This window comes from Rattus norvegicus, chromosome 7 (assembly GCF_036323735.1).
Source record: "Rattus norvegicus strain BN/NHsdMcwi chromosome 7, GRCr8, whole genome shotgun sequence".
NCBI lineage: Eukaryota > Metazoa > Chordata > Mammalia > Rodentia > Muridae > Rattus > Rattus norvegicus.
Genome location: NC_086025.1, coordinates 97,669,560 through 97,694,656, shown reverse-complemented (window position 1 = coordinate 97,694,656; position 25,097 = coordinate 97,669,560). Strand labels below are relative to the sequence as shown.

The following is a 25,097-nucleotide window of genomic DNA, read 5'->3' as shown; positions in this document are numbered from 1 at the left end:
TTCCCTGGCCAACGTTTACAGGCTGAGATATCTTTCTCAAAGCGCGGATTTGGTACCTTTAGGTGGCCATTGTGTAATGCTCAAAGACTCACATCCATCCCACATCCCACCATAACAGTTCATCCCACCCCCACCAAGTCTGATGCCTCTTCCCTTGGCCCTTGCTCCTTTTATTCCTCAAAAGAATATGTTACACAGCCATGTAGCCAGCAGTCTTAGCCTCTGACTGACTACAGTATGGCAGCATTTCCCTGTTCTTTGATTTGGGTTGGATTTTGTTGTTGCTGCTGCAGTTTTCAGAAGAGGGGTTCTTGGGTTTTGTTTGTTTGATTTTTTTTATGGGGTTGGTTTGTTTCAGAATAGGGTTTCACTATATAACACAGACTAGCCTAAACCTGGAAAATTCCAGTCACATCCTTCCAATGTAGGATTATAGACATGTGCCACCACACCCGGCTACCTGTCACACTCTGAAGCTTTTACTGCTGAGTATTTCTTCATCATGTTCTTTCACTCGGAACCTTTGACATTAACTCATTAATAGATAGCTGTGACTGATAGAACCTGCCTTCGCTGGTATCTGTGATGAGTTCCGTCTGTGAGTCTGACCACACCCCACAGTAGACTTTGAGGAGGGATAAGCAGTTTAAGAAGGAGACAGCTTGAATTTGGCATTAGAAGATGAATGGAGTAGAGTGAAGTCCTCTCAGAGCCCTTAGCATCAGGTCATAACCCATGGCTGGAAATGGACCAAAGATATCATTGTGGGAATCTTTCAGGAAGGAGCAAGAGAAAAGGAATGGAGCCAGTCACCTGCCTGCTAGCCATTGGCACACGTGCAAGGAGTATCAGGGGTATAACCTGAGCACAGCTGCCTCACAGAAGAGCGTGTTACCTTCTCCGACACTCCGTCCAGTGCAGGACTTTGCATTTGCTAACATAGCTGATTCCTGCCCACAGTCCCCAGGAGAGAACACACTGTTTCCTGGGCTGTAAGGATTCTATACTAAAGGTTAAGTTGTCCTGGTTCTCACGGCTAGCATGTGAGAAGCCAGTGTGATGAGAGTGTGCACTCCTCACCCTGTCCACAGACTGTCTTGCCCTCTTGTTGTGTGGAATGGCTGGAAAGGGGCAGGAGATAATATGATCTGGCTGACCCTCCTTACCACCGTTGTCTCTTTGCTTGAGAATCAGAGGCCTGGTAAAGGCATTGTCCTTGCCAGAGGTAAGGACTGTCCAACACTCCCCTCACTGGTATGCCTCCTTGTCCCCCGTAGCAGCACTCTCTGCTGTGTCCAGCCTTGTCCAAGCAAGGAGAACCCTTCCAGGCTTTTTTCCTGCCAGAACTAGTGTCCCCAGTGCCCAGAATAGCCAGTGCATCACATGACTGAAGTCCTGCTTGGTGGTGAGTTCAGCCATCTGTCTTCTGAGGCAGGCTCGAGACGAGAAAACAACCAATGGCAAGTAGAAGATCGGTGGGGAGCCTATGATCCTGGAAGTTGCATTTCATTGAACGTCGTCCTTTTTCACTTACCTGCTTTAAAACAAACCTACGTGTGCTTTAGCACATACATTTAAGTGATAAGGAAATCAGGACAGAGTTGCCTCCAGTGATCACCTCTGACCATTGAGACCTAAAGTCCGCATGCTTTTTTTATGTCCTATAGTCAGTCAGAAGGCCTCAAGGAAGTGGGTTAAGACTCTGAGTTGTTCCTCTTCTATAAATTTTTTTGAATATAAAGCAGATCACTTTCCAGTCATTTTTGTGCTGAGCATTCAGATTCATTCCATAAGATAGAATGATGTCACCCCAGTTTGCTGGCAAGGAAATGAAGCACAGAGAAGCTAAATTACATGTAAAAGATCACAAATTGATAACTTCAGAAGTGGCATTTGAACTCACTTCTGAACTCACATCCTACTGCACTGTTCCAAAAGATCCCTGCAGCCTATGTGCTCCCATGACTAGCTCAAAACTTCAGCCCGTGGCTTCTAGGCTGAATGGTGAGTAAAGCTGAGAATTGGCCATAGTTTCTCCAGTTGCCTGTTCAGCAATTGAGCACAGGCTTCTTACTGCCTCTGTCTGACATACCCAGAACGTTCCAAGCTGCACAGTGGGACAGGAAAGGGTTAAGCCTCTGTGCCTTTTCCCCTTCTCTTCTCTGTAATACTATCTTTCAAGATCTCTCTAAACCTCATTTCTTCTACTTACACACTAGTCAGCCTTACCTAGCTATGAGAATGACAGGACTCATGTCTGTCCACTACAGATGGCTTCCCACCCCGGTCTGAGAAGTCACTCTCAGGAAGCCTGCTGGCCGTCTTTTTGCAGTAAGAGACATTAGTTACTGTTCCAGACCCTGTGTGGGAGGTAGGATTTCAAAGGCACGGAAAGAGTTATTGTCACTGGGGTACTGGCCTATTGACTATGTCAGCATAGATCCCATCACATTTCATTGTAAGGACGTGGAGAATAATTACTATTTCTGTCATACTCCTACAGAAACCCATGGCCTTTCTTCTAATGTTCTCTATTGTAATGGGCATAAATGTTACTCCCATTGTGTGGATAAAGAGATGGAGGTCCATCAGAAAGAGCAACATCCTCCAAGCTCATTCCAGATCAGTGGTCCACCTGAAATCCAAAACTGAACTCGTACAGCTTCCAAATCTTTACCCTTAATCTCTTCCCAGAAGAGTGTAGGGGGATCAAGTCAGCCAGGAGGATGTTCTTTAGGTATACAGGAATTGACCCAAGTGTTGGGGAGGGTGGCCAAAGAGAGACATTAAATGAGAATTCTGGACATGCAGGCCTGGGGTGTGGCCACTGCCAGCATGGCCTGATGCTCATCTGTGCAACAGCAGAAGAACTACAGTGGAGCCAAGGACATTCCCTTGCTACGGTCAAATTCTGTATAATTGAATTAGTCATTTGTCGGAAATGGTTTCACATAGAAAAGGAATTAGTGGGAACAACAGCTTGTATTCCCCAAGCATTCTATTGTTGTGGCTCACAAAAAGGCTTGGTATCCAGGACTGTGGGCTCAGCATAAAATACAGTGCTGAGGAAATGCTTGCCTTGAGGAGATCCCCCATGAAGGTTTCTGAGAGTTGCCAGGGAAGGCCTCTATTAGACGGTGTGCTGCTGGAAATACACCAAAGGTTAAAGAGCATCTCATTCCCATTAAGCAGTAATCAGTTTCCAAGTTGGTGGTACTGTCAAAACCACTCTAGTTTGTTTCTTCCTGCCTCATTGTTCTGGCATTATAGAACATTCTGCTCATGAGACCTGGTTTCAACTCTGCTATTCTCTCTTGATAGGATAGTTTCATTTGGACTGAGGGGAGAGTAGGTGGTTCAGAGTTTAGACTCTGGAGAGGGCCCCTGGCTATGTATCTCACCTGACCCTTCACCTGCTGTTTCCCCTTGGGCCTTTGTTCTTGTCTATATATAAATTTAAGAGGTGATTGCGTTACTCTCATAACATGATTACCTATACATACTTGGCAGTTACCACACTTGTGATAAGTACGCCGTGAATGGTAGGTGATATCATCTGTGCTACTCTCCGGGTAGAGGTCAAGTAGAGCACACAGCTGTGGTCAGGATTCTTGGCTTCACCATAGCCCTGGAACCTGCAGTGATTCATAAACTAAGTCTCTCATTTCCTTTTCTTTAAAAGAGGGCTAGAATGCCAGTCTCTAATTTAGTGTGGAATGACAGCTGACAGGAGAGAACATTTGACATATGTTGTGCTGTCATCGTGAAGTGGGAAATAGTTATTTATTTCTTGTCCCCTGATTTCTATAGGAACTCTGAGACCCAGCTCTGCCATGCACCTCTCCCAGCTGCACAGTGGTCACAGAAAACCCCACTTACGTGCTGACCAGCTTTCTGACCACCTGCACAAAGTGCACATCTATCCTCCTGGGCTCTGCTAGTTTGGATGCTACCCTGGTAGAAATTCTTCTCCCTCTTCCACATGCCATGTCCTTGCTTACCAGCTGGGTTTTTCGATAACTGTTTCTTCATGTTCATAGCACCCAGCCTAGTTCTGTCTTATTCCATAGTCCTAAATCATTCCTTATGTAAATCCCCAAGCCAGACCCTAAGCACTGTGACAGTAGCCACATAGTCTTAGCTTCTATTCTTCTTGCTCTGCATTCATTCCTGGCACATAGCATAGTGGGTGTTAAATAGTTTTATACTGAGTGGACATCCACTGTGCAGGTGCCCGTGGTGCTGCTGTCAGCAGCCCACCCATACATGGGCCTCACTTGGGAGCTGAGTGTGTTATCCCTGCCTGGTAACTGCCTCTAGACCTCTAGCAGTTCTAAGGCTGTGAGTCCGTACACCTCTGGCCAACCTCTATCTCAAAAAATGTTTACACTATAGTTCATAGCAGTAACAAAATTGCAGTTATAAAGTAGCAATAGAAGTCATTTTATGGTTGGGGTCACAACAACATGAGAAACTGTATTAAAAGGTCACAGTATTGTTCTAGATAAAGTTGGTGTTTTATCGATTTTTATCTGTCCTTCCAGGCCAAGGACCAGATCCTTAGCCTCTGGACATCGGCAAGTTCCTCTGATCTTAAAAACCTACCAGGAGGCAGACTGCTCACCCTAGCATAGTTCTTGGCTAGCAGTAAAAGCTCAGCCCAGACACTGATTTAACACAGGAAGTACACACTATTCTGATTGAGGTCTTCTTATGCTTTCTGGAACCTTCAGAATGCCAGTTTGTTTTCCAATGTCTCTCATGTCCATGTCTGAAGATTCAACTTTTGACTTTCCTTGTAGGTAACGATGTGGGCCCATCATCTTCAAGTAAAACAGCAAACAAGTTTGAGGGACTATCTCAGCAAGCAAGGTGAGCCACCTCCCCCACCTTTCTCTCCTGCTGTGCTCATAGTTGTTATGGGCAGACTGACAGACTAGGGCTTCCCAAAACTACTCAGTGCAGCACCTGGCAGCACATTAGGAAGGGAAGTTGGGCACCCTTGCCTGGAACAGACCCATATGCACAGCCATCTCCCTGCAGTAACACCAGGCCCTGATGGCCACAGTTGTTGTAGAATGATCTGGACACTGTGAGAGTGAGTCTTCTCTTTTTGTTTTGTTTTGTGAGACACAGTCTCACACTGTAGCCTGTGTTGGCCTAGACTTGTGGTACTCCTCCAACCCAACTTCTCAAAAACACGGGGTTATAGGCCAACATAACCAGATTGTTTTTTCTTTCTTCTTCTGTTTTCTTTTTTCCTTTGAGACAGGGTCTTTGAGACAGTGTGGCCCTGGCTGTCCTGGAACTTGCTATGTGTTTGAGGCTGACCTCAAACACACAGAGATCCACCTTCCTCTCTTCCTTCCTAATGCTGAGTTTAAATGTGTATACCACCATGCCTGGCCTATTTCTCACCTTTTAACTGAACAACTTTAAGTCGAAAGTTTTTTTTAACATAAAAAAAACGAGAACGTGTGTGTGTGTGTGTGTGTGTGTGTGTGTGTGTGTGTGTGTGTGTGTGTGTGTGTTTTGAGGGGGAAAAGGGTTTGTTTGTTTTTAAGCTATAAGTAGTGTTTCTTTCTCCTCTCAATGCACTAAAGTAGGTACTTTGGAAACATTCCTCAGGATGGGGTTTTTTACCTCTGTTTCCTCTAAAAATGCAGTCAGGATGCAGAGAGCCATCTCCACACCCGGCAAGAGAGAATCAGCTGCAGGACTAGCTAGCTTTGAGTCTATATCAAAGATTGAATAAAACAATAAATAAATAAAACCACACTTCTTTTAAACTCTCTCTTAGTCTCTAGCCCAGTGAGATCAGCCAAATTACAGAACATTAAAATGATCAGAGATGTCAAAGTCCTTCACTCACCTCCAGCCTGGCTTCATTCTTACTCTTCCTCCTGTTGCTGCAGTCAGACGGGTTATCTGCAGAGAGGGCACTTAAAGTGCTCACAAGTGTTTGAAAGCAGGATCAAGTTGCTATGAACTAGACCCATTCCCACCTCCACCCACCCAAAGCATCCTAGAACACCAGATCTCAACCTTCTAATGCTGCGACCTTTATTTAATTCAGCTCCTCATGTTGTGGTGACTCCAACCATAAAATTAGTTTCCTTGCTACTTCATAACTATAATTTTGATACTGTTATGAATTGTAATGTAAGTATGTGTGTTTTCTGATGGTATCAGCCACCCCTGTGCAGTGTTGGTACAAGGACTTCCTGAAAGGACTCTGTGATCCTCTAGGCTTTGGTCTTAACTGTGTTCAGGGGTGACTGATCAGGCAGCTGTGCGTCCCCAAGAGGATGCTAAGGCAAAACATGAGGAAAACACAGTCAAGAATGGAAGTCAGACCCTCTTCTATTCACTGTTTCTCATGTCCTGGTAGCTTCCTCTGAACATGGCTGTTCCCTGCCCCCAACAGAACAAGGTTGTATTGCCCAAGAGCTAGAAAGAGTAGGGAATTTAAGACCCAGGCAGAAAGAGGAACTCCTGTCATATCCTCTTTGACTCCTTTTGTTTGGTAGTTAGGTTGGAAGAAAAAAAGAAAGGTCAGCCAACTCTTGGACACCAGGGGACAGGGGATGAGGCCTGAGGTCCATGAGGGATTCTCAGAGATGCATGCCAGGTACTTGGCTGTTCTTGCTCCTTGAATACAAGGTCCTTAGGACCCCTGAGGAGCATTTCAGCCTCTTGTGAAGGGGAAGTAGTGACTTCCCGCTAACAGATGTCACATTTGATTATTCAAACATCATGATGCAGACGTGGTCCAGGGACTTAGGTGTTACTTCCCCTACTTATTTGCATGTTCTCCAAAGAGAGGCCACTACAGGGCAGGGCTAGACTGCCATCAATGATCATAAAGTCTGTTCTCTGGAAGGGAGAGTGATGAGGGCTGCCTATGGAGTGACATGAGATGAAGTACTTCTGTGTGCATTCACGGTATGCAGTGCCCGGAGCTTTCACACATGATCACCTGCCTCCAAACAAAGCTTCAAAATGAGCAACTTGGTTGGCTCTTCCTCACCTTTCCAAGTATTCTCCTGGGCCAGTCAACGTGTAAAAAGGATACCATAGTCTCTTGTTAGATTGTCTTTGATAGGATTAGAGGGGTGTGTGTGTGTGTGTGTGTGTGTGTGTGTGTGTGTGTGTGTGTGTGTGTACATGCACAAGCTCGAGACAGACAGACAGACAGAAGGGGGAGGGACAGCATGCTAAGCTGGGCTTGTGGAATTCAGAAGACAAGATTTGACTATGATGCTACACTTACATAGCCACACCTTTCCCTTCAGAGTCACCTCTCCAACCCTAGTAAAGAAGTTGAAGTCTTGGCATGGTATCTCACACCTTTAATCCCATCCCTGAGAAGGCAAAGGCAGGTAGATCTCTACATAGTAAGTTCCAGAACAACACAATAAGACTAAGACTCTGTCTTAAAAGCAAAACAGAAAGAAAGTCCTTAGGATAACTTTGAAGTGATTGTGGTTAACCTGAATCCTAGGCACTTTGAGATGCTAAACAAGTGTTGTTTGTTCATCAGCACCAGTTCTGCTAAGACTGCCCTTGGCCCGAGAGTGCTTCCTAAACTACCTCAGAAAGGTAAGACTCTTCCTCTTCATATCCACATGCTTGTAAAGTGTCACTACCTTTCCTGGGACAGAGTACTGCCCCTTTCATTTGCTGATGTGTCCCAGTTGTCTAGAGCAGTATGGAGGTACCCAACAAATATATTTGTTAAATGAAGAAAGTAAAGCCCAATCTGTCAATATAGACTGTAGTTTCATTGAGAAAATAATCCTTCTCAGAAGACACTGCTAACCCTTGGGTACTGCTGCCCCACTCAAACCTTGTGAGACCTTGGGCAAATGACTCGTTAACTTTACCCACAGGGAGTGCTCGTCTGTAGTGCTGAGGTTGTGTAAGGACAGGGTGAGGTCATGCTTCAGATGGCCCCTCACAAGGCGGTAGCACAGGCAGCCTTTCCTGGGATGGCATCTGTCCTAGGAAGCACAGGAAAGCAGTGTCTGCAGTGCTGCTGCTTTGCCAAGCACACACTTGGCTCTCTGACCAAGTCTTCCAAAACCCTGACCACAGTTTTCATTTGTAAAACGACATTTCAGCCTCTTACTACCACACAGATGGGTGCACAGAGAAAGCTCCTCCTGCTGTTAGAATCATGAAGCCCCCTCTGAAGCTCCTACTTCATTAGGTCCTTATGAAAGCCTCCGCCCAACAGGCCTGCGTTAGATCCAGGTAAATGCTCAGAGGAGCTCGGATGGCTCCAGTTGTCAGTGCCCATGCACAGTGTCCACAACAGAACTGGCCCCAGCTTCGTGCTTCAGCAGAGGGCAACTCGAGGTTACTGTAGGGACATAAAGGTGCACCCCTCTGCAGAGCTCTCCGTCCAGTGCACATCTGCGATGGCGCTGTAGCAGCATCAGAGTCTCACAGGGCTACTGACTGTAGAACAGGAAGGCTGGCTCCTCTGCTCACCCAGGCAGTCTGTCTCAGTCAGAGTCGGGGTGATTTTCAGACTTTGTCCCGAGTGCAGCCACAATATCTGGTGGCTCCTACCGTTTTTGCCCAGATTCTGCCCTGTCTCTCATAATGACCAGTGAATAATTGTACCTGCCTTACTGCTTGCTTTCCCAAGATTCAAACCCAAAAGATTCTTAGTCCCCCTGTGGCTGCTGCCACTCTGTCTCTGTCTCCCCATCCTCCTGACCCAACAGAAAAAACTCTCCCTGACATTCACCCGTCCTCCATGCAACTTGTTCAGTGGCTGGCCCTGTGTGTGCTCTAGTTTGGGACCCGGCCTACAGGAAGAGTCATAATGGCAGTCACTGACCATGGCCTCATGCAGTCCCCTGCTGCCTGATGCTCCTCACAAGTGTCACCCTCCCTTAACACTGTCCTCAAAGAAAAAGAAAGACCCAGTTTCTTCAGGGTATAAGCCTGCCCCAGCTACCACCCTGCCCCACCAGCCTGTGTGTCAGTAGGTCTATACTCCAACTCCTGGCACCCCCGGCATCACTGTCCTCTAAGTCTCCAATCAGAACACAGCCCTGTTTACCAGATCTCCTATCCTGATCTATGCTCCCCAGAATATCCCCACTTTCTCTGTCAGTATTTTCACTGTTTGAAATTTCTCCATAATTTGCTAAAAAATGCAAAAATAAAAACCAAAGTATAATGTAGCCTTCCAGGGCTTATCTTCCATGCTGAAGAGCATTTCCCTAGTCTTTTGCCTGATTCCCTACCTAGAAATCCATGGTCATTCGACATCAGATACCAAAAATCCTGTCATCCTGTGTGCAATCCAGTGTTCATATCTTTAAAAAAAAATCAAAAAAGTTCGTTCACCTCAATTGTCTCATAAGTGGTTTTTTTTAATAAGGAACAAAATGAAGTTTCTCTTAACTCTTAGATTAAAGTCTTTCTGTTTATTTTTATATGTATCATTGCTAAAATAAAATCTCTGAGGCTGGTATCCTTTGAAGAGAAGTGCCACACTTAGGCTCGCAGTTCCAGAAGTGTAAAGTCTAGGAGCTGCATTTGATGGGAAAGCCCACCTTGTTGCTGACTTGGGACATCACGTGGCTGAAGAGAATATGTTTGTTTGTATAAGGCCACCAGAATCCAGTCATGGGAGCCCACCCTCATGACCTTGTCTCCCCCATACTACCTCAGAATCAAGACAACACTGCACGTGTGGAGCTTGAGGAGAGAGACGCTCAGGCCACGTAAGCTGCAGTGCCTGCACCATCAAGGCTTCAGAGCCCATAGGGCTTGCATCTGCATCTTGCTCTTTGCATTCCCACTGTTCCTTTCTCGTGTTCCCCTCTCTCTTTGGGTTTCTGTCAGCTGTCACCAGATGCAGATCAAACTTTGGCAAAGCATTTTCTGAATCATGATCCACCAGTCTACACAAGAGGCTTGTAGCTGCTCTTATCAGAACCAAGGTCCATTCCTTCAGCCATAGCCTGGGTCCCACATGGCACACTAATGGTTTGGTCACACTTGATATTGTCTAGGCTGAGTTCCTTTGCCGCAGTTTCTCAATACCTCTGTAACACTCTCCCAGCACAGGCCCATGTGGCTCCTCTTACCACTTCTTCAGAGCCCTGCGCCGCCATGGATCCCAGTCCTGGACTATGTCTCCAAGAGAGGAACATGACTAGTCTAGTTTTAATTTTGTTTTGGTTTATTTAATTTGTTTTAGTTTTAATTGTTTATGTGTATGAGTCTTTTACCTTCATGTCTCTCTGTGTACCATGTGTGTACAGTACCTGTGGAAGCCTGAAGAGGGCTTTGGATCTCTGGAACTGGAGTTACAGACTGTTGTAAGCTGCCATGTGGGTTCTAGGAATCAAATCTGGTTCCTCTGGAAAAGCAGCCAGTGCTCTTAACCGTGCCATCTCTCCAGCCCCTACCTTTACTTTTTGAGCCATGTCATATGGGGCAGCCCATGAACAGGGTTCACTTCTTCAGAGAGGGGCATGGCTGCTGGACAGTGGGTAGCACTGAGGCATCTCCTCTTTGTCCTTGGTTCTCTCTTCTGAGGATACTTTTTCTAAACACATTACAGGGTGAAGGCAGCACCATTGGTGTACCTTCATGAGCACAAAGTGCCCAGCTCCCATACCAAGAAAAGAACTTGAGTCATAAGACTACAGGTCTTACTTGGCCTCACGCAGCCCTACTTAGTAACAATACCAGTGACACCCCTGTGGGACACTAATGTCAGTCATGACCTCACAGTAAACTCTTCTCATTGACTAATTCATGTCATCCTCATGATCATCCTTTGAAAGAGTTTTACAGGTGAGGAAGTTGAAGTTCGGAGAAGTTGCATAATTTGACCAAAGTTATACAGGGTGTGTTAGTTACTATTATATTGCTCTTGAAGAGACACGTGGTGACTCTTATAAAAGAAGGCAGTTAATTGGGGAGTTTGCTTACAGTTTTACAGGGTTACTTCGTAATCATCATAGCAGGAGGCATACAGGCATGGCGCTGGAATTGTAACTGAGAGTTTTACATTCTGGTCTATAGACCGCAGGCAGAGAAAGACAATGAGCCTGGTGCTGGCTTTTGAAACCTAAGAAGACACACCTCCCCTAACAAGAACATACCTCCCCCAATAAGGTCACACCTCCCCTGATAAGGTCACACCTCCTTTAGCAAGGCCACACCTCCTAACCCTTCCCAAACAGTTCTAGTAACCAGAGTATTCAAATATAAACCTATGAGGGCCATTGTCATTCAAACCACCACACACAGGAGTGAGGGAGTGAGCAGAGTGAGCTAAAATGTCCTAAGAGTGTCACAAGTGTTACACTTCAATTCCTACATTGTTACAGGATGATTGTACAGGGAGTGGCCTTTTCCAGATGTGGAGTAGGGTGCAGCTGTTAGACAATAGGAGACGTTGACCTAGAAACATCCAAGCACATCAAGCTGCAAACGCAGTTTTACACAACAGCAGTCAGTGAGTGTGGTGTGATATGTTCATCAGTTCATGAGTGTCAGCAGAGCGTAACAGGGTACGGTGGTGGGTGGGCAACAGAAGAAACCCCTGGCCAGTACTGAGAGAGTCATGTACAGTGAGGGGACATAAAAACAGCTGGAGAATCGAATGCCATGCCCCTTCACAAGTAACTTTGTACTTTTATTTGCTTGTTTGTTTTTTGGTTTATTGACAGAGTTTTTCTGTGTAGCTGTACTTCTATTAAACTTAAATAGGATGGCAAATGCTTTTGCTAAGTAATATATTTAAGAAGTTATACCTATGGAAAAATACAGGAGGTAACAGAGCATGGTGGCACACACCTTTAATCCCAGTACTTGGAAGGCAGAAGCAGGTAAAATCTCTGAGTTCAAAGCCAGCACGGTCTACAGAGAGAGTTCCAGAACAGCCAGGACCACACAGAGAAAACCTGTGTAGGAAAACAATACAACAACACAAAAATCTAGGAGGAAATACATTTAAAAAAATTTAAATGATTAAATTTGTTAGACTGGCATACAAGGAAGTCTTCTTTATGTAAGCATAGTATGTGTTCTTTAATTCTGGATTGATGTGGGCAACACACACTGGCTTTTAGTGAAAGCCCAGAGCTGTGAGCTGTAGTGTAGCTCTTTCTCAGCTTCCAGCTTTATCCTGCCCAGGGCCAGCTTTGGGCTTGCTCCTCCCCAGCGCTCACTCAGGTCAGTACTCTGATAGTGTTTGCCCTTTGTTCATGACCATAATGCCATCCCCCTTCATCTGCTCTGTGCCTTGACTCCTCTCTTGTCATCATTTCCCATAGTGGCACTAAGGAAGACAGAGACCAGCCATCATCTTTCCCTCGACAGAGCTAACATCCCACCTGAGACTTTTCAGAAATCATCACAGTTGTCGGAGTTACCCCAAAAGCCACCACTTGGAGACCTGCCCCCAAAGCCTATGGAACTGGCCCCCAAGCCCCAAATTGGAGAGTTGCCGCCTAAGCCTGGAGAGCTGCCCCCTAAGCCCCAATTAGGTGACCTGCCCCCCAAGCCACAGCTCTCAGACTTACCTCCCAAGCCACAGATGAAGGACCTTCCCCCCAAGCCACAGCTGGGGGACCTGCTGGCAAAGTCTCAGGCTAGCGATTTGTCGGCCAAGGTGCAGCCACCCTCAGAGGTCACACAGAGGTCACACACTGGGGATCTGTCTCCAAATGTGCAGTCCAGAGATGCCATCCAGAAGCAAGCATCTGAGGACTCCAACGACCTCACACCCACGCTGCCAGAGACACCCGTACCACTGCCCAGAAAAATCAATACGGTAGGTGGGAACTAGTGTCAGGCTCTTCTCGCAAGGCTCTGTCTGTGCGCTTTTCCTTTCATGATGCTGGGAAGTGTACCCAGAGCTATAGGTGTGCTCTGTACTCCAACACTAAGCAGCATCCTTGGACTGCAGTTCCCAAGGGTAGGAGGAGGCTATGTGCTCCAACACAGGAGGAGAGCAGTGACCCACACTTACTCTCCCACCTACTGAAGCATTGGCAGTGTGGAACCTGGTGGGTACGAACATTTGGACCTGGCTCCAATGCCTGATGTAACTGCCTGCTATCTAAAACTTCTGTTCTCTGGGTTTGATTCCGCCAGTCCAAGAAGGGCCTATGTGATACTAGCACAGTGGCTAGTGAGCATCGTGTTGTGTCTACATAGTGTACATTCGCCTCTGACGCAGGAGCCTTGAAGGCTGAACTCACTCTTCCACAGAATCCATCTCTGTCTGTGAGTTCTGAGTAGCTTCTAAGCGCATGCTCCTCACTGTGTCTTCCCACTGGAGCCAGAGGGAGAGCCTCGTGCGGTTTGGTTCCATCCTCTCACACAGTGGGTCCCACTCTATAATTTACCAACACAATCCTTATGAAAGTGTGATACTCCAAGAAGATATAACAGAGGACACTCAGGCAGGCCAGATTAAGGGAGATACTGTGTCTGACGCCTCTGTTGGGTCACTTTATTGTACCAGTGCTGCACGTCAAACCTCCCATGGACTTGAGCCCACTGCTGGCTCACCATCCTTTCCAGCCTTCCTCGACTCTATTGATGGCTGCTCTAGTGTTTTTGTTGTGCACAGAAGTCCAGCTCCTGCTGCCTGCATTAGTGATAGTATTCTACTTAAAACTCCCTCCAAGTGAGCACATCTCAGACCTTCTCAGTCTCAGCACTGAGATGAGAGCCTGCTACTGTGCTTCTACCGATCTTCAACCGCACATGTCCCAGCCCCTCCCCCAGAAGCTCAGGAAAGAACCAGGATCATCAGAAAAGCCAGGGACAGAAAGGAAAAGACATTTGGCCCAGAGCACTTAGAGATAACTTGCTGTTCTTATTGCCAATGATCTAATTACCTGGGTGCTAAAAGTATTCTTTAGAAGGTGTTGACTCTGTTTCCATCTTCCTGTCTTCAGAGAACTGGAAGTCCAGCCAAAGGTACTGGTCAGAATCACAAGTGCTTAGACAGGCTCTTCCTGGGCTTCCCTGGTGATTTGCATGAGACACTAAGAAATCCATCTGTGCTGCACATTCAACATGCAGAAGCTGCACCTTTGCTTTATGTCGTTTCCGAACAATTTTTATAGCTTCTGCTGTCATTTCTGCCAGCTGATGCTGGGGGCAGGGTGGACAGCGGGAAGATAGGCTCTTCCTGCATTTCAAGAAAGCTGAGTCGTGGTTGCTACTTGCATTGGTTGCCCTCTGCCAGCCTGAGATGTACAGTTCCCTGGGAGTGTGTCAGTTTTCTAGACGCACACACAGAATAGCTTAGGCTGGACAAAGAGAAGTCACCTGGCCTTGTGCAGAGTGCTGTTCTGTCTATATGCTCTCCACTCAAACCTGGTCTTTTTTTATTGCAGGGGAAAAATAAAGTGAGGCGTGTGAAGACCATTTATGACTGCCAGGCAGACAATGACGATGAGCTCACATTTATTGAGGGTGAAGTGATCATTGTCACTGGGGAAGAGGACCAGGAGTGGTGGGTACGTACCTGTGTTTGTCTTTTTGACCCCTTCATTTCTCCAGCCTCCACTCCTTAGGTGGCTGTGAGGATCCTGCTAGGCAGGTGCATGACTCACCCCATGGCCATTCACATCTGCCCCGTCACTAAGTTTATGCTACAAAGACACAATCTTACCTTGAAAATGGACCAAGAACTTTATGTTACACTTTCCCCATGATGCCATATGACAGCCTAGTTTTTTGTCTGTATTTTCTAGTTCAGTTACAAAACTCAAGCTCAAGAACTTAGGTCACAGTGCATGGCCACAGAACTAATTCCAGGTCGGGCCAGGGCGGGCCTGGCTGTGAACATGAACTGCCGCCCTCACCTCTGTTATTCTCTGAGCCAGGAGGCAAAAGGCTAAGGCCCCATGCAAGCCCAGCCCTTAGCCAGTCCTCAGATCTTTAGTAAAGAGAGCACAGTAGCTTCCTCACAGTGTTAGAATGTTGAATGACCCAGTCACAATTGTGTCCACAAACACATCCTTGTTTCCATTTTTCAACATCAGCGTGAATTTTGCCTTTTTCTGGCTCATGTCTGTCAGCCAGAAAGTGACCTGCAGTTCGTGGTTGGGCCAGCAGAACCAGTGACTGCCCAGAAACACACGTTCACTTGCTTGCACATGAGCACACACACCTTCGGCTTTCTTCTCCTGGGCCTGCAAGAACTGTAGGCTTTGCTTTGACTAAAGTCGTTTCCTCAACAGTGGTCAGGGTGGTTTTACCACCCTAGGCCCTTAGACACTATCAGGACATGTTTTGATATCAGGACCTGGGAACTCGGACATACAACAAGTAGAAGTCAGGTGTACCACTCGCACCGCACGGTGCTCAGGGAAGCTCTCCAGCAGAGCACGTCATCGGTGCTGAGGTCAAGTAACCCCGAGGGCATGCTTTTCTTGAGTCTGGATGAGATGGGAATACTCAGAGACTGTTCTTTGGCAGAGCCAAGTCTGCTCCCAGTGTACACTAAAAGGCCAGTTTAGGACAGTGACTCAGAGTCCCAGGTCCCCCAGTGGTGTCAGTTAGTAGTCCTGGGGACTTGAATTAGGCTCCTTCTGTCTGTAAACCTGTATCCCGTGGAGGGGGTGTTAGTATCTAGAGCTCAGTCTGTCAATGTCACTACACTGATCCATTAGTGACAACCATAGTCACTGCTAAGAAACCAGTGACTCCAGCTGAGACTCTCGGAAGAAAAATGAACATTTTTATGACTTCAAAATCGTGCCTCAACGAAATTCTATGAGCCATCAACCCACACTCACCCTAGTAAAGAACTTAAAATCCTGATAGTCAGGAGACCTGGGCACAGAACTAACTAAGCTTGGTAGGAGAGAGACTGGGAACATGGGGGCCTAGGCACAGCTCTTGAGTCCATACCACACTCTACTCTGGGTTCTTGAGAGAAGGAACCGGAAAGCTGGCCTACCCAGCTTTCTGCCCAGCTCTCTGTGCTCCCTTCTGTGTATCCAGTGGGCATTTACAGCCAGCGCGCATGCTCTTGCTGTGCTTTCTATGGGGAGCCCACAACAGAATGCTTCTCAGTGCAGTTAGCGTTGATCTCATGGAGATAATTAGGGAAGTTTTGCAAGTAACTGTTGCTTGCAGGTTATGCTGCAAATGGGAAAACTGCCATAGGCCACTGTCAGTCTCAGACCACTAAGGACATCTGCAGTAGCCAGAAAGCACAGGGCCTCGCTGTGTGCACAATTGTCCTCGTATAATCTTAATCACACAAGCCTGAAGAGGGACTTTTTTTAACCAAGTTTTAAGAGCAAGAGGTTTATCAAGGTTTGTCTGGGTTTATCCATGAGACAAGTGTGTAGGCTTGGAGCCTGACACCCGTGGAAGCCTTGCTCAGTAATCCCATCTCCGCACAGCACCATGGGAAGTGCTGACACCTCTGAAAGGCCGAGGACTTGTTCTTTGGTGCTGTTGATTTGCTGTGTTGTCTCTTATATCAGACACTGTGGTTCACTGTAGGGTAGGCCAGGTGAGCTTGCTGCCACCCAGGCCTACAGGCTGACACAGGGTGGGCCCTTATTCAGTACCCGTCACTGGATGCTGCCAGCCATCTCCTAACTACTTCTTTCTTCCTACAGATTGGGCATATCGAAGGACAGCCTGAAAGGAAGGGTGTCTTTCCAGTGTCCTTTGTTCACATCCTGTCTGACTAGCAAAAAGCAGAACCTTCTGTCCGTCCACACCCTTCATGCCAGACCGCTGCCTCCATGTAATCCTGTGTACAACATGTATATAGCTGCTGTTACAGACCAAGAACTCATGGAAGGGCCACTCAGGAGGGGAATATAGTATGTATTGTAAATATCCTGTGGCCTTCTGCCTTCACCAGTATTAGGGTAACCTCGGGACCTGGTGCGCCTTACTGGTTTGCCAAAGCCATCCTTGGCATCTAGCACTTACATCTCTCTGTGCTGTTTTATGAGCAAACAAAAACCAGGAGTATAGGAACTGCTGGCTTTGCAGGTGAAGAGTCTCCAGCAGCTGTCAAAGGGTGCAGAACTGACTTCTAACAATGCAGTATTCTCAGTGGCGTTACTGAACATGCAACATTAGCAGAGGTGGGTTCTGTGCTCCGGGTGGAACGTTAGGTTAGCCCCCTGGCCAGCCAGCCTGTAGTTATCTGTGTACACAGTTTACAGCTACAAAAACCTACTTTGGTATTTATTACAGAAAAGTGTTCAGTTAATTGTGTTATTCCTTCAGCAAATATTCACTGACACAAAATCCTCTGCAGCATTTTACAGCATATGCAGCCTCGTGCAAGTTTAGATGAGTGGATTTGTACATCTTATGGCGAGTGGCCACCCCTGAGATATTACCTCATTATGCAGAAGTAACATATCCTTCATGACTATTTTGACAAAAGCTTAAAACCACATCTGATGGAAGTCCAACTTTCAGGAACCAAGGACTGCCAGAAAATATCTGCCTCTACGTTATGCATGCATCTAGACGCTTACCTGAATTCTGCCTTTTATAAAGGAACAAACAGTATGAAGAAGTGAACTGTACATTTTTAAACTTGATTGCCATTAAAGCAGAAGTTACAAGGTTGCAACAATACTTGTTTCTGGTCACTCATTTGGCCTTTTCCAGAGTGTTTGCACATGGTGTTGACACAGCACCCCCAATGGTGTTGAAAAGCATCTAAGGGGTCAGTTTGACATAGTTTTCTTCATTTTGTTCTTGATTAAACCCTTACTATACAAGTTGGAAAACTATAAAGTTGGTCTTCCCGTTTTCTCCTGCAGAATCCAGGTGCTGACACCACACGTTGCTTTTCCTCCCCCCTCTCCTCTTCCTTAACTCCAATGCTAGAGTACTCTCCTTACCCTCAGCTTACCCAGTGGACACATGCCCTTCAGGTCAGTGTATAACCGAGTTGTGGGATGCTGCTATGAATCGCACTGTGATGAAGCCCTCTGCAAGCCATCTCTGTCTGTCCGATTGTCTTCTGTCTGTCTCTGGTTTGTTGTCGCTTGTGTTTTTCTTTGTTATGATTCTTTTCCCTCAGCCCATTCAGCCCATTGCGTTTCCGTCTTTGGCCTCAGAGTGAGTTTGGGGAAAGGATGCCTAGCTGTGTTGCCCCTGGCTCCAGGACTGCTGTGACTCTGAGGTGTGCTGTCATGCCATGCTCCATTTGCTTAAGTTCATCTTGAGCACAGCACAGAAGACAAATACTCTTAAGCAGACAACCTCACAATGAATTAAAAACACTGATTTCACAGAAGCACAGTTCCCATGAAGCCTGTGGGAAGAGCCCTCTCATAGCCACAGTGCTTAGTAAATACTAACTCAGTTCTGCCTACGTGGTTGCAGTGAGATCTCTGAATAGCCACCCAAGAAATAAACCTTGCAGGACAAACCTGCAAAATACTCTATCATCTATTACTGGGAACTGATCTTGAACAATTGCTTCCATAGTCTCTGGGCACCTGTGCATCCACCGCACCAAACCAGGAGCAAAGGTGCCTGCCAGCATGCTGGTGTGTGGCCAGCAGCACCTGACAGCCATGTTTTAGAGGCCATAATGGTTTCAGGAATGTGGTGATTGCCCAATGTGCCATTTTGTTCACACATTCTTAAGAGCCGTTAAAGTTGCGTTGTGGGGGTCTCAGCTGTCTTCTGCTGATTTGAACATAAGCTGTTTTTAAACAAACAAGCTCCTTGTCTAAAATGATGAAGAGTCGTTACTCTGTTCTGCTGCAGGGACTCACAAATGTGTGTTCATACCTTTCTTTTCTGGTTTCCGTTTGTTTCCCATCAGGAATTTGAGTTCTCTCTACTCCGTTGTACTGTGGGACATAGGAAAACTAGGTAGACATTCCTTTGGTGATCTTGTTAAATTTAAATCTGACCTTGTTCTGGGACGGGGTAAGCCACTATCTAGTTTTGGACATGACATAATATTTCGAAGGTATGCAACCTTAAGAAAGAAAGATCAAATCCATTCCTTTTCCCCCCTAGAAGGGAAAAGTTATGTCTGCAAACAGTGTGTCTTGTTTTCCTGTTGGACAGCCATTGTTATTTATTTTTTTATTGCCTACTACCTGGACGTGGAATATAGGAGCCCAGTCATGCCTGCCACTAGTTAAATCCCACATTCGTACCCGAGAGTTACCATGGAGCATCAGTACACTTTTTATTTCACATGTATTTGATGTGAGTTTCTCAGTACTGTATGTGTTAATTTCTACTTTTTTAATATTTAAGATTGCTTTTAAATAAACATATTCTCAGTTGATCCCAAGCATCTGAAACGGCCATTCTGTGAGTTGTCCACTACTTTCTGACTGAAAACCAACCAACCAGCCAACCAGATGATGCAGGTTTCAGGCAGAGGTGGGGCATGAGCCGCTGTCCCAGCTCGTTCTAGATACATAACAGTGTGTGGCCTTCCAGGCTCGCCCGAGTCCCCCCTCACTCCCACAGTGTGTGAAGCTTTCATGGGGACACAAACAACTGTTCATCCCCGGTGTGGCTCTACGGGCAGACCAGACAATTCCTCCAAGTCTATCTTGATGAATGCGGGTGTTTAATTGGTGCTGCTTACGGGAGTTTCCATGAGAGGGCACTTATGGGGGCATGGGCAGCTTATAGGCAGCTGTACCACTAAGAACTCTTAGCACCTCGTATCTCACCCAGCAACCCTAAAATACCTGTATGTGCTTAGGGAGGAGCCTCATGAGTCCCTCCTCCATGATGAAGGTAAAGGATCTCCCGTGGGTCTTTGCAAGCCTCACGGCTACTGAACATTCAAGGCAGCAGACACAGCATACCCAGAGGAGATAGTTTGCAGACCTCTAACTCTGCGCCTCTTCCTGTGGCCAGGATCGTATATTACTGTGCTGAGTACTACATCTGGCTGTCTTGCATGGCTGTCACTTGTGGTGCAGCCACAAAGCTGGGTAGACGAAACAGATGCGGTCTGCAGCACCTACTGTCCCCTCTGTGAGCCTGGGGAACCTGGAGGTGAGGTGTTGGGAAATATATGCAGGGCTGAAGATCCGTGGCTGGAAACCAGTGAGTCAGGAGTCCACAGGAGCAGTGCTGGCTCTGAGGCTGTTCTCGAGATCTCTACAGTCAAGAGGCTTTGTGACATAGTTCTAATCAGCTTGCTGGGAGCAGAAGAAAGCTTCGTCAGGAAGATGTTGCAGTTTCCTTTCTTGAAAGCTAGTACATTTCCTGTCTGTTCATAAAGGGAGATAAATGCTATATACCCACGGATAGCAGCTTTGATGGGGACGGCTGTGAATCCCTATCGGATCGTTCTGTAAGAGGGAAACAGTGACTCGTACAATCCAGGATCCAAGGATAGCCAACTTGCCTTGTGATAGAAATGCAGTCTCCCATTGGTGGCTTATGGTTTTAATCCTGTGACACACAAACTTAACAGCTGACCTCTAGAGAGCAGCAGCCATATCTAGGGGAATGGTCTAGAAACTGGAGTGTTCACACCCTGGGTCTCTGAGTGCTCAGTACAGACAGTCCATATTCCTTCAGACATGTACAACCTTCTGTGAAGTGAGCTTCCTTCGGCACAGCTGGAGTGATCCCCTCCAGGCCACACAGTGTGACAGGGACAGCCCAAGTCCTGTGACTTCAATGACAGTGCTCCTACCCTTGTCTTTTTCTACTCTAAGCCTGTGCCTGCCCACCCCCATTTGTAAGTCTTCCTCACTCCCAGAGGGGGCCACAGGGTGGTGACAAACTAACGACATTCAACTTTTATTTTGCCCACCTCAGTGGGTTCTCATGTCTAGAATATATTTATTCTCCCCCAGTTTTGTGTCATGGGCTTATTGAATGGGCTCACTTCCATCACGAGTATCATGTTAAGTGTGTGCCAGCATGCATGGGTGTCAGGCTGATGTATACACTCAGCCTGACTTCAGGGGCCAGTAGCCTAGATGAGGATGACATCACCTGTATACTAACAGGAGCCTACCAAGCGGACTTAGACATTTCCTTTGTGGCCAGAGAATACCAGACCTATGGGTGCAAAGGTAGCTCCATGTTCTCCCTGCAGCTCTTACAGAGCAAGAAGAATTTAGGCAAGTGAATAAAATATATGAATTGTACAAATGTGGGCTCAGCTACAAGGGTATGGCACCAAGGAGGTGGCCATTACAGATTCAACTTTCAGGCTTCAGAGCTAGAGGCTGGTACCCCAAAACAGCCAGAGCAGGCAGCAATAAGCGAATAGTCCAGAAACAGAAGGATGACTCCAGAGTCATCTTTGCTATGCTAGAGAGTGAAGTCTCTACTCTTGCAGGTTAATGGTGCTGAGGCTGAATTCTCAGTATATTTACAGATGACGCTGGTTCATGGGTTAAAATGTCACTTTAGTAAGAATCAAGCTGTTCCTGGCGTTGGAGGGTAGATTTGAACCTAGCCTCCTAGTGTAAGTTCCTGAAAACAGGAGTTAAAGCTCAGATAAACACAGCTGTTTGCCTAAGTCTTAGCACCCAGTAAACCCTAGCCAGGTACTATGAAAGCTTTTTGCTTCTACTAAGGGAGATGCCTTTGTTGGGTTTCAAATGCCAACTTACAGTTCCAAGCAGATCAGAAAGCAAAGGATAAATGTGTCACCTGCACCATAACTTGAAAATAGACTGGCTGGGCTCTGAATTTCTGGGCTTCTCAACAGAGAACTGGGTTCCCAGACTCTGTCCATGGAAACTGTGCGTCACAGGAGGGAGCCAAGAATCAGCACTTTAAACCCAGTCCTCAGGTGAGCCCCATGTACCACACACCCCAGGACTACAGCTCCAGTCTTAACTCTAGGATTGTCACCAAAAGGGAGAGTGGCCTGGAGCCCTGTACAGGACTCTCCACAGGGACCTGCTTTTGACAGTGTAAGCACTGCACATCGTGGAGTCGGCACTTACTGTGGTGCAAGTGACATGGAAAAGGACATAAACATTGGTGTTCCGCAGGCCCAGTTCATCCCAGCCATGGCCACATACCAACAACTGTGTCCACAGACATTACTGAGAGGCCAGCACAGGTTGCTTAAGCCCCAAGAGCCTCAAGTTTCCTTTGATAAGGATGTGGTGCGATACTGAGCTGGAAAGGAGTCTTCCAGGGCCACCCACTGCCTTCCTCTATTCTTTGTAGGCCAGGGAAAGCCCCGGGACTTCCTGTCACCTGCAGTGCATCTTCTGGCCAGCCCCAGGGTGGCAGTTTATGGGCCTGAATGGATCTGTTTTTCCTTTTTTTGGTAATATCACTTAGACTCTGAAGGATGGGGATCAGGACAGGGGTACAGTTCCCACTTTGGCTTTTGTTTTGGGGTTTCTATTTTTATGAGGAGAGATTGTTCAGCTATGTTTTGTTGCATATTGTTTGAGACAGGGCTGACCTGGAACTCACTGTGTAAACCAGGCCCGCCTCAAATCTGAGGTGATTGCCCTGCCTCTGCGTCCTGAGCTCTGGGATGACAAGCCCTGGGAATAAAACAGTAACAACAAACAAATAACAACAAACAAGAAAACACCCGGGGCTTGAGCCTTAATCTTTCCAAGCTCTAGGTCTTTCCTCTGTGCCAACGGGAAAACAGTGGCCCTACAACTGAACTGTTTCCCAAATGAAGACAGGAAGTGGGAAGAATCTGCCTCACCTTCCTGGGTGACAAGTGAGAGATCTACTGAGTGCTGAACTTGCAGTTGGTGATCGCTTGGCAATCCTCCAATTGCCAAGAGTGGGTGGCATGGTCTGTAGCTCGAAGGGCCTCTGCAGGAAGGCTGAGAGCACCAGGCTAGACTCTCCTCCCAAGATGCTTGCTGCAGGAGGCAGCCAGCACAGCTCAGTCCTGACGCCACCTCTACCTAAAGATGTTGACAGATTCCCATAGGGAAGGGCTGGTTCCCCCAGTCCTCAGCAGGACTCACCAGCTTGACAGTGGCTATCAATTGAGGTTCCCACAGACTCCACTTGAATTATCTTGCTAGAATGCTCATAGAACTAATTCAAGGAAACCCTTTTTTATAGAGGACATTGCACAGAACAAGCCGGAGGTATATGTAGAATGAGGTAAGGTTATAGAAAATGGGCTTCCACTACCCAAAGACTATGCATGGACTGACCCTGGACTCTGACCTCATAGGTAGCAATAGCCTAGTAAGATCACCAGTGGAAGGGGAAGCCCTTGGTCCTGCTAAGACTGAACCCCCAGTGAACGTGATTGTTGGGGGCAGGGTGGTAATGGGGGGAGGATGGGAAGGGGAACACCCATAAAGAAGGGGAGGGGGAGGGGTTAGGGGGATGTTGGCCCGGAAACCGGGAAAGGGAATAACATTTGAAATGTAAATAAGAAATACTCAAGTTAATAAAAATAAATAAAATAAATAAGTAATAAAAGAAATTTCATATAAATGGAACTGTTAAAAAAAAAAAAAAGAAAGAAAATGGGCTTCCAAACCAGGTCAGCTTCCCACCCTCCAGCCACTGCCAGGTGCTGTTTCCTTCCTTGAAGCTCTATCCCTTTAGGGGTTTGTGGAGGAACAGTATGGTTCCTAAGGCTCACCTGACCCTTCAGTCCTCTGCCCTTGTGGCTGGACGTGGGAACTATAAAGTCAGAACCCTCTTATCTTGCTCTCGGCTTTCCATAGGGCCTTGGGGGGCTAGGAACAACCATTAGCATATAAAAAAAGACACTTGTCACTTCTGAGTTTAAGGAATTTGGAAGTCCTGTGCCAGGAAACAGGAGAAAGACCTGTACCCACATTTCAGCATCTCCCTGGGCCACCTTTTGCTAAAGAGGGGGAAGGAAAGGCATATAGCTGCCCCATCAGAAGCCTGTGGAACCCCCCTCACCCCCATGGAAGGTCAATGTCAGGGAGCCCCGCTGCACTTGGCTCGACATGCTTAAGCCGCATAGCGCTGACTCCCACACAGAAACAGGCAGCAGGACAATGGACCTCTTATGGAACCCTAAGCTGCAGAACAAAGATGCAAAGGGCGTATTGTCTGAGAGTGCAAGCTTAGCTCCTGCTCAGCGGGAACCACTTAAGCCTCAACTGGGACAGTGACATAGGCCTGGCAGCCCAGCCATCAGGGAGGCTCAGACAGGAAGATCTTGAGTTCAAGGCTAGCCTGTGTGTGCGGACACACACACACACACACACACACACACACACACACACACACACACACAAATACTTCAGCCACAAGGACTCTACCTTCAGTTATCAGTCAACTGCTCCTCTGAAACTCTCTTCATGGCTATGCCAGCCTAAGGAAAGACCAGTGGATGTGCCGGGGCTAGCTCTTCCCAATCTGTCCCTGTGGCCTCAACTTTGCCTCTCTACCCAAGCCTAGAAAGCCCACCCTTGTCTGCACCACAGTAGAAGATGCCACTATCTGTAGGATGTGTTCAGTAATGAGAATGAACAGACTAGAATGGGGTCCCTCTGAGTAAACCACCTGTCACAGCAGCCTGACCACACAGGATCCATGTGAAAGCTGGACGCAGAGAGGCATGTCTGCAATTCCAGCGTGTCCCTACAGGAAGGCAGGAGTGAAAACCTGGGGAACCAGAAGCTCATGGGCCAGCTAGACTGCTGCAGAAAGCTATAAACAAGAGGTCCTGTGTCAAGATGGGAAGTTTGGATTGATAGTGAAAGATCCCACGCAGAGAGACCCTTACTCAAGTCTTGGGAAATCGCGGACCCGAGACACAGAGAGACCATTTTGGATGTAATAAGCAAAGGCGAGGTTTATTACGGAGACCTATTACAGAGATCTCCGGGCCGACACGTATCCCACTCGGGAGACAGAGGTGTCCCAAGAGGCTGGGAGAAAGAGCATTTAAAGGCAGAGGCTGTGAGCCCAGGGGATGGGGGATGTCAAAGGTGAAGTCACCACAAGTTACAGGATTGTTTTATGGCTCCAGGAGATAAGGGGACGGGAAGCCAGAAGGTTTTATGGCCCCCTGGTTCCTGGAACAGAGCTACTAAATCAGGAGAAGGGTAGGGTCTTCAGGTCCTCATTATTTTTAAAAGTTTGTCAAAATTGATGAAGCATCTGTATTTGAA

The 25,097-nt window shown here is 47.0% G+C and overlaps 1 protein-coding gene across 11 annotated transcripts in view; it reads left to right on the top strand.

Moving 5' to 3' along the window:
- Asap1 (ArfGAP with SH3 domain, ankyrin repeat and PH domain 1) overlaps positions 1-19,303 on the top strand; it is a 307,170-nt gene extending 287,867 nt beyond the window's left edge. For all 11 annotated transcript variants that reach the window (XM_039079180.2, XM_039079174.2, XM_039079177.2 and 8 more), the window contains 5 exons: positions 4,803-4,872; positions 7,544-7,602; positions 12,315-12,814; positions 14,394-14,516; positions 16,638-19,303. In XM_039079180.2, coding sequence (XP_038935108.1) covers positions 4,803-4,872; positions 7,544-7,602; positions 12,315-12,814; positions 14,394-14,516; positions 16,638-16,712 — 827 coding nt within the window. In that variant the 3' untranslated portion in view covers positions 16,713-19,303. The remainder of the gene's footprint in view (positions 1-4,802; positions 4,873-7,543; positions 7,603-12,314; positions 12,815-14,393; positions 14,517-16,637) is intronic.
- Positions 19,304-25,097: the final 5,794 nt, after the last annotated feature.